The sequence below is a fragment of the Limulus polyphemus genome, unplaced genomic scaffold, assembly GCF_000517525.1.
Source record: "Limulus polyphemus unplaced genomic scaffold, Limulus_polyphemus-2.1.2 Scaffold714, whole genome shotgun sequence".
Classification (NCBI taxonomy): Eukaryota; Metazoa; Arthropoda; class Merostomata; order Xiphosura; family Limulidae; genus Limulus; species Limulus polyphemus.
The window spans coordinates 5,991-16,372 of NW_013666324.1; the positions used below are offsets into that span (position 1 = coordinate 5,991).

General features: G+C 31.6%; 1 protein-coding gene across 1 annotated transcript in view; it reads left to right on the forward strand.

Annotated features, from left to right (window-relative positions):
* LOC106460121 (semaphorin-2A-like) overlaps window positions 1-10,382 on the forward strand; it is a gene marked incomplete at its 5' end in the record, with an annotated part of 18,006 nt that overhangs the window by 3,282 nt on the left and 4,342 nt on the right. The window contains 7 exons of the mRNA XM_022386769.1: window positions 2,735-2,899; window positions 3,372-3,493; window positions 6,036-6,144; window positions 7,003-7,063; window positions 8,282-8,622; window positions 8,931-9,055; window positions 9,316-9,467. Coding sequence (XP_022242477.1) covers window positions 2,735-2,899; window positions 3,372-3,493; window positions 6,036-6,144; window positions 7,003-7,063; window positions 8,282-8,622; window positions 8,931-9,055; window positions 9,316-9,467 — 1,075 coding nt within the window. The remainder of the gene's footprint in view (window positions 1-2,734; window positions 2,900-3,371; window positions 3,494-6,035; window positions 6,145-7,002; window positions 7,064-8,281; window positions 8,623-8,930; window positions 9,056-9,315; window positions 9,468-10,382) is intronic.

Consider the following 10,382-nt stretch of genomic DNA (forward strand, 5'->3'; position numbering starts at 1 on the left):
ACAGTAAAACGATTTTTGACAAATTTTTAATAGTTACTTAAATGATTGGCTTGTTTTGAGATGTCTGCCAGAATATATACATATACATACACGCGCACACATACAACGTTGTTTCTTTTCTTGAAAGACTACTCCAATTTTTAAAGCGGTTTCTTACTTGAGTCCACTGTAACGTTGTAGCTGCATAGAGTGTGAGTTCCCACCCTGCAGTCGTAACGTCCACTATCACGATCAGTCATGGCCATGATCACCAACCCATAATCAGAGGTGATGATGTACTTGTCTCGTCGTTGGCTCACCAAAATCTTCTTCTTGTCTCTACTGTAGTGCACCCAATGGATAGTGCCTAATTCTAACCTCTTCATCTCTTCTGCATGCACTGCACATGCAAGATGCACACTTTGGCCCCAGTAAACATTCATCAACTTTTTCTTTTCACCTAAATATTATATAAATAAAATTAATGCTTAAATATCTAACTTTATTTTATTAAACTCTGATTTCTAAGTTACAATAAGGTCGGTTAATTTAAACATGAAACATCACGAATGAAATTTTTAGTGAAACCAACAACTATAAGGTCTCCATAAGCAGCTTACTTTCTAGCTGAAAAAAAAAATTACATTTATCGATTAATATAGTATTTAACAATATCTCCGACTCCCACTCAAACTTTAACTTGAGTTATAGCTGACATGTATCTTTGAGAAATGTTTCCAAACGTGGTAAATCCTTACTATAAACATTTTACTAATTATAATAAAAATTACACATTAAATATAAACTTACAATCTTCACAAATGTTTGGTATGGCTTTGGTCACATCTTGCAAAAACCTGTTGTAAAGGAATGTAAATGGTAATTGTTGTTGACATGTATAAAAAAGTGATTAAAGATTGTCACTTACATTTAGTGAGCATTATTATTTAATCACTTTTTTTATACGTGTTTATTGAAGCTTTGTGCTGTTCAAAACAAATACGAAAACAAAAGTTTTTATTTTCCTATCCCTGTCATCACTCAAATAATGCAATTTTGTGAATAGGCCACGAGCCATCTCTCAAGTACATGGATTAGCAGCCTAATAACTTTTGAAATAAAAGAAGATAACTTGAAAATAATCAAATGAGTTTGAATCGTAAAAGCCTTATTAGTTCTTGTAATTTAGCATATTGGAAAGCAAGGGTGCTTTTGTTTTCAAGTCCACATCTGAACAAGATTTTGGTAGCATAAAAATGTCAAAGATGCTTCAAAGAACACTGTCAAACTCTATCTTCAACCAATCCAATGTCAACACCCACAGATAAACATCTTTTATTAACAGTTCAATTTCATTTAATCACTTCTAACTTACTTCTTCAGCTTATGAAGATGAGGAATTAATGATAAAGGAAGCTTTTCTCATCAAGGATTCAAAACTTTCTCTCAACAAAGTAAAATTGAAAACTTGCTTCTTCTCATGTTGTAGTATTTTCATTAAAATTTATTTTTGACAAAGGGCTAAAAAAAAATATTTTTTTTTTATTGGATGTGCAATAATTTACCATATTTGCCTGAATATAATGCACACCCAATTTTGAAAGGTTGAATTGAAGAGTATTGTTTTTTTTGTATACACATCAGTTGTACAAAATGTATTGAATAGTTTCTTAATACTGTAAACAACTATTGATGTATTAAACATTTTTGGAAATCTTTCACATGTCAGTTTTACAAATCATTTATCTTCACATAAATCTTCATTGTCACTACCATAAAATTTGCTTCCTTGAACCTTTGCTTCATCCTCTTCTGATTTACACATCCATCATTATCCATCTCATCGAATGCATTGGATATGCAACATTTTTTTAAACTTTTAATGATGCTTTAATAATTTTTGGTGGTAGCTTCTGGTAAAATATCTAACAAAATTGAATGTGTGTGTGAATATGATGTGCAGTCCATTTTTTGGAATTAAAAAGTGTGCATTATATTCGGGCAAATATAGTAAGTAAATTAGCAGTTTGCTACTGGACTTCTGTTGTTTTTTTAACAAGTCCTAATATCTTCATTTTTGCAAAAAAATGTAAATTACTGCCATTCGTAAGTTAAGTTGGAATTGTAAAAAAATAAAAATTACTAATACACTGAAAGATGTAATGCTGCTAACAAATGACCTTATAAAACAAACTACTGACATGTTTTCTTTTGTGAGCTAACATAATTCAAAATTTAACTCGATTTACATGATAAACTGTGGTTCTTGTATATCACTGTTCTTGCTAAAAATTGACTGATCTAATGTTGTATATTTATTGAGATGATACATGTAACACTTCTGTACCTAATTTTTTCTATTTCATGATTCTTTTAAAAATTAAGACCTGTTATTCTCTATTTACGCTCATCGTCTTAACTGTTGTTGCAGTCTGATTTTATATAGTTGAGTTAGTTTTTGTTTATATGTAGTGAGTGAATGAAACTTAATTAATAAAGCATTGTTTGTGCTGTAATGGGTAATGGTAACGTACTAATGTCTACAGGTATAAAGTTTTGTTTGTTAAATGAATAGAACTGGTAGTTCAGTGAGAGCTGTCTGGATTCTTTTTGTAAGAAGTAAGACTTTGAAAATATTTCATTTAAAGTCAACTAGATTCTGTAATAAATGAATACTTGTTTTTGGTATACATGCCCAATAAAATTTAAAAACATTGGGTAGGGCTCATTTCACATATTTGATCTCCTACTAAAGAACACGGAAATCCAGGGGAACTACCAGGGCTGTATAGTGGCACTGTGGCTGAATTCACTAAGGCTGACACGGTCATATTTCGTACAGATCTATATGACACTTCAACTGGAAGAAGAGTTCATCCATTTAGTCGGACTATTAAATATGATTCAAAATGGCTGGATAGTAAGTATAACACTTTATTTATGCTTAACATTAACCAGCTTCTATTTCTTTAAAAGAAAGAGACTTGCGTAGAGTTTGTTGGTGAAAAATTACACTAAGTGGTTTGAAAAGAAATGCTGCACCTCATCTGTTCTAAGTATTTAGCCGTGGACTCATTGTAAAGAAAACTAGCAAGACGTCTGTAGTCTTTAAACATAAAATTTAGTCAGATAAATTAAGAGTTTTATTAGTGATTTTCAACTTTAATTTATTTAAATGTTTTATGTTTCTTAAATTAATGATGTGTAGTAATTAAAAAGCATGTACTTCTAGAACACGATATTCTTATTTCATTCAAGAGATAAATTGCCATCTTATATGTAAAAATATTGGACATCATGTGCTCTGTTACATTTAATATCGTACGTGACTGGCTGTCAAAAAAACTTGATTGTTTTGTAGAAGCTGTATTGAAATATCAGTATATTTTTAGAGCCTCAGTTTGTTGGTTCTTACGACATTGGAGAGTACGTCTTTTTCTTCTTTCGAGAAAGTGCAGTTGAGTACATTAACTGTGGGAAGAATATCTACACTCGTGTTGCTAGAGTCTGTAAGGTAAGATAACATCTATCAGTATCATTATGAATAACAGTGTCTGCATCACAATGCTTTAAACTAAGAATTGTTGATTGTTTAAAAATGTACATCAATTCTATTAAAACAGGAGATTTAAAATTAACTTGCATTTTGTTACTGGAAAAATTGTTGCTTGAGAAGTTTTGTACCTCTTGCAGAAGTACTTATATCGTATATTTGTAAATGATTGATGTATATTAACTAAAAGTGAAAATAGTACAATATCTTATACGGGAATCACTACTTTTGTGCTTACATACTATGTGAGTTCTTATACAGACTGGAAAGAAACAAAATAATAAAATTGAGCCCATTGAATAAAACATTATGTAGTTAAAATAAATCTTAATGTGTTTAAAATATTGCTGACTTGTCAGACATAACTATGAGTTTCTTTGTTTTGTCAGGTAAAAGACTTTGAGCTTGAAAGTTGAAACATTTGATATGTGATGACAATAACTTTTATGTAAATATTTGTATTGTAGAAATAGTAGGCATTAAATAAAGTGTCAGGATTATGTTCTACATGAATTTATTAAAGTTTTTAGTTAGTGAGAAATTTTGAAAAAATATCTATGCTTTTCAGTGATAGGTTTTCTTCAGATATCATATTCTATAACAAAATTAAGTCACCATTACAAGATTATATAGTGATGTTCCCCGATCCTTTTCCACACTGGGCCACTTCAGATGATAACCACAAAGCCAAAGACTGGGCCTAAGCTTCTTGGACAATAAATCATTCCCCAAATACAGTTTGCTTACTATTTGAGTTTTGTAATCAATAACGGAGAAATATCTGATCATAATGAGGGCCACAAATTAGGCTTTCAAGCACCTGATGTAGCCTGTGGGCCAGCTGTTGGGGACCACTGTTATATGGTTTCTTTTATATCTATGTAGTTCTCAAAAATTGCTTAATAATTTATGCTTATGTAAGAAGATTAGTAAATACTTGATGCTCTATTCTTGCAGTCTTTAAAGACATCATGCAAGTATGAAAAGAGTTGGTGTGAATTTTGTATTAATCATATGTTTAAGACTGCAAAATTGTCAAAAAGAAGAATACTTTTTTTTTCTTGGAAGTAAGAATAAAACTTAAACTAAGTGTGAGGGTGGTAATTGGTCACTACCGTGAACAGCTCCAGATGTAAAGAAATATAGACTATCCCAAAATTCAGTTAATACTTCGACAAATAATTAAAAAAGAAAAAAACGTTTTAAATTAAAATTTAGTTTTAATTTTTTTAACTACATTTTTAATTTTGGTGGACTTTCAGATTGAATCTAGTGAAAATTTGAGTGTATCATGTTTGTTTCTCTGTGGAGAGGTACACAGATACCTTTTGCAGAAGTGGTATACATAATTAAACCAGCATACATAAGTGAGAAATGGACTCGCAGGAAGGTTACACCACCTAAGTGTAGGACAATTGGTTGTTATCTTTACATTTTTCTCAGTTTTTGATTGGTTTTATCCACTTAAGCAAAAATGAGACATTTTAATTCCACTTGATATTCAGTGCACAGTTTACCTGGTCAATTTATTTCCAATAACTAACTTACCTGTATGTGTAAACAAGCATAAATAAGTAATATTTTTATATTATCAGATAACTAACAAAACTAATAAACATTGATGCTAGAACAATTTTTGGAGTGGGTTGCTGAAAAATAATTGGCAAAATCAAAACTCCTGTATATGATGGGAATCGTGCATGCACAGGTGCTCTGTATGTCAATCCGGGGGTGCTTCCATACCATTTGCACCCATAGTTCTCATGTCTTTGCTAATAAACTATTTTTTAAGGTAATTTAAATTATGTAGGGGGATTTTAAATTTAAAAAATTGATTTTGAAATAGTTATTGGCTATTTTTGTAAACTAGCAAAATTCCAGCAAGCAATGGGATGTATATCAGAGTTGCTGCATTTGATTCCTGGAATGAGATGGAAATAACCTGGCAACATTTTTATAGTGTTTTAATGTGTTTTGATTATACACTCTGAAGGAACTCCCCCATTACTTGATTATTTGTGTGTTTGATTTAAAGATTAATTGATGATATATTCTGAATGAATTCCTCATTATTTGATTATTTTTGTTTGATTTAAAGATTAATTGGTGATATACTCTGAATGAATTTCCCATTACATGATTATTTTTGTGTTTGATTTAAATATTAATTGATGATATATTCTGAATGAATTCCCCATTACTTGATTATTTTTGTATTTGATTTAAAGATCAAATGGTAAAATATTTTATGTATAGTGCAAATAACCATTACTGGATTGTAGACAGTTACCCGTATTCGGTAAGTTATTTATTCTGAAAGAATCTATACCAGTACTTTAGGATGACTGCTTTTGTTTTAGTATAGTAACAATAAATAAGATATTAATGTTACTTTGTAAATATTTCTGTTTTTTCTTATGAATTTTTTTTTCTCTATGTGTAATTGTGAATTTCCTCAAATTTACATGATTGTAGCATACTAATTATGTTCATTTTGATGTAGAGAGACACAGGGGGAAAGAACATTCTTAACAAGAACTGGGCATCATTTGTGAAAGCTCGTCTAAATTGTTCAATTCCTGGAGAGTTTCCATTTTATTTTAATGAAATTCGTAAGTTTTTGCTCAAGAGATTTGTTTTTTGTAGAGTATTTTAAAGACTCAATTTCAGAGTTGTAATTTGTAAAACATGAAAGACATTGTCAGAGATAAGATCAGAATTTATTTGGTAAATGTTGTACCATACAAAATGCACGATTTCTACTTTATTGTTTTTTTAATTGAAAGGAACTATTTCTTCTAAATCTAAATTATAGATCATTATATTTTTGACGTGTTTATTTTCTTTTCAATGAGTATGTATCTCCTACTTATTTAAACCATTTAGAATAATATAAATGAATAAAATCTATTGTTTGAAAGAAATACTAAACACCTTGAAGCAATATACATAGTGTGATTTTCCAAGTTATGTAAGGCAGTTTTCCTGGGTGTGAACAAATCAAAAAATGTTATATTGAATATGTTAAACTTGGTTCTTTACTTGATGTGATTTCTTTAAACTTGGAGATTGATATACACAGTGTGATTTTCCAAGTTATGTAAGGCAGTTTTCCTGGGTGTGAACAAATCAAAAAATTAACTTCTTTAACCTTGAAGTTTGATAAACTCATAAAAACGTTTGGCTTGATTATTCATAAATCTTAAGAATGGGGTGCAGTTTTGTTCCTAATTTTCCAATGTTTGTCTTGTATTCCATGCAGCTGAATGAATAATTCTTATTGTGTATGGTAGTAATAAGCGTGTACCAATTTTGTATGAATTATATTCCAATAGTGTTGCTTTAAGTAAGACTTTTCATGATTCATTTTGAACTATTATTTAATAAGTTGATATTCATTGCATAAGTATTTACTTGCAATGTTTTTTTTATATCAGTTTTACATACTGATCTTTCCTCATGTTTTACAGAAAGTGTGTATAAGCTTCCTGACGACGATAGCACATTTTATGCTGTGTTCACAACCTCGTCGTAAGTATCGGTTGTCTCAAGTGAAATCAGAGTAGAAACTTGAATGTGTGTGTCACCCTTGTCTTTCCATGATCATCCAATGTGTGTGTGTCACCCTTGTCTTTCCATGATCCTCCAATGTGTGTGTGTCACCCTTGTCTTTCCATGATCCTCCAATGTGTGTGTTTCACCCTGTCTTTTCATGATCCTCCAATGTGTGTGTGTCACCCCTGTCTTTTCATGATCCTCCAATGTGTGTGTGTCACCCTTGTCTTATCATGATCCTCCAATGTGTGTGTGTGTCACCCTTGTCTTATCATGATCCTCCAATGTGTGTGTGTCACCCTTGTCTTTTCACGATCCTCCAATGTGTGTGTGTGTGTGTGTGTCACCCTTGTCATTTAATGATCCTCCATTCCATTTGTTTCAGTGATGATTTGTGAAACATTAGAATTTTGTTTTGATTAGCAAGAAGGTTTTTTATTTCGTTGAAGTTTATTTAATTGTTCAAATGTATTATTATCATTATTTGCTCTAGGTTTTGAAGATAAAGGAGAGAGGGCAGTTTTTTTATTCTTTCATTTACTAATATGAATTGTTTTTTTGTACCAGTTTTATCAAAATAGATTATATATTTGCTTGTTTATTTGTACGTGCATGTATATTCAGTTTGTCTTACATCAGGTAAGTTTTCAGCTGTAGTTATCAATATAAGGGGTGGTGCTAAGGGGGAGCTTGAAAGGGCTATAACCACCCCAAAATTTACCTTAGCCACCCCAACCAATGTGTTTAACACACTGGTGATATTCACATCTTGAAGGCAAAGCCTGTCAAATATTTTGTGTGGCCCACCTGGGAAAGGCTGGCACTGAATTGGATCAATAGTGACACTGTATACTCACCTTAGTACGTAAATATAATATTTTGTGTGGCCCACCTGGGAAAGGCTGGCACTGAATTGGATCAATAGTGACACTGTATACTCACCTTAGTACGTAAATATAATATTTTGAAAGGTTACAAGCAGTTGTTTATGTAATTTGATGCAAAATTATGTAACCTTTCCTTGAGAGAGATGCGTTAATTACACATGATCAACTGAAGGAAATACAATTTCTTGCTAGTAACTTTATACAGGATGTTGAATTCTTAGCTTATTTCAGTAAGAAAAAGGCAGTCTGGTTTCAGAAGTTAGGAAATATTTATTAAAGTCTTTTTACTAATCTGATCCAATTATAGAAATGGGTTGATAGGGTCGGCCATCTGTACCTTCAGTTTGGATTCCATCCAAGAAGTGTTCAATGGAAAGTTTAAGGAACAAGCTACCTCTTCCTCCGCCTGGCTGCCTGTTATCAGTGTAAAGGTGCCAGAGCCTCGCCCTGGACAGTGTGTTAACAACACCCAGACGCTGCCTGACTCGGTACTCAACTTTATTCGTGGCCATCCTTTGATGGACTCTGCAGTTTCTCAGAAAAATGGAAAACCCGTGTATTACAAGCGAGATGTCATATTGACCAGTTTGGTTGTGGATACGTTGGATGTTGATGGAGTCCCCTACACTATTTATTATGCTGGCAGTGGTAGGTATATTTTAATTAAAATACTTGAATCACATTATATTGTGCCCTTACAAAAATCGTTTCTAGTCAAAGTTACAGAAATTAGTTAATGATGAAAACAGATATGGTATATCTATATAACAAAATACACATTTTTCTTTTTTGTTAATAATATTTTTATCTTTTGAATTTTTTAATCATAATATTTAATAAACTGGTACTTAATAAACTTCAACAGCATTATGTAATGAAGGTTATTTTATATATTAACTTTATTCAAACATTAGTAACTAGTGATTTGAAGCTATTTTCGTTTTCTTAATGCTCAGTGGATGGACGAGTTTTCAAGCTTGTTGAGTGGCAGGACGGAGTGGGAGATGCTCACTCCAATCTTGTAGATGTGTTTGAAGCCACATTTCCCGAAAAGATTCGGAAAATGGAAATCTCTAGCAAGGTAATAATTTACAAGTTTATACGATTCGATAAGGGTGGCGAAGATTGACGGGACACAACTCAAGCCTTGTTCTGTATTAAAAATTTTGATATTGCTATGACATAATGCACTAACATCACAATGCTTAACTGAAGCCTTGTTTCATAGAGAAGTTTGAGTACGTGTACAAAATATGTTTAGGTGTTAAGCCTTATTATTGGAATCCCTGAACTATAAAAGTCTATCACTAGAATTATTTGTGTTAATTTATTTTTCTCCAGCATAAGTCACTGTATGTGGCTTCGAAGTCAGTGATTCATCAGTTTGATTTGGTGATGTGTAAGGGAAGATACGAGACTTGTCTGCGGTGTATACAAGATCCATACTGTGGGTGGGACAAGGTGCATGGTGAATGTCGACCCTATAACCGAGGGTGAGTAACCTTTGATATATAGTTCCACGGTACTGAAAACAGCAGATACACTTTTAAAAGAAAGAACTTCAGTATGAATAAGCTGCATGTGTAAAGGACATTTGGTTCATGTGTTTAGAGTAGCTGTAGCTTAAGCCCTAACTGCATAATATCACATGTTAAATTTTCTGTGTTTTAAACTTCTATGTGAAATGGCCATCTTAAGTTTTACTGGAATGTAATTTACATGACTTTTTTTTAATTACTCGTATTACTTGCTTCAAAATTAATAAATTATTTACTTTCTGTTTTGCTGTCTTTCATTTTTATGTTTAATTTATTTACTTGTTCAACACTTCATGAATGTGGAAACTATACAGTGTATTTACTTATTAGTGAACTACTTTTTATTGTACTTTACTGATCTGTATTGTGTGTCCTTTTCAATCTTATCCCTCTTTAGATTGTCACTTAAATTTAGTGAGCATTATTTAATCACTTTTTTTATACATGTTTAGATTGTCACTTACATTTAGTGAGCGGCATTTACTTGTGCCTAAGAAAGCACTATCCCTTAACCTATTTTATAACTAAACCATCTGAAGATAAAAACCTGTGGATACGTGCTTACAAACAGATACAATTCAGTTTCATCATGGATAATGAAAGTGTTCTCTACTACTGATTGGATGTCAAATAGGAAATAATATACCTACTAGTACACTAATAACTGTACCCAAATCAATAATATAATATCCACTAGCACACTGATAACTGTACCAAAATCAATAATATAATACCCACTAGCACACTAATAACTGTATTCAAATCAATAATATAACACCCACTAGCACACTAATAACTATACCCAAATCAATAATATAATACCCACTAGCACACTAAAAACTGTACCCAAATCAATAATATAATACCCAC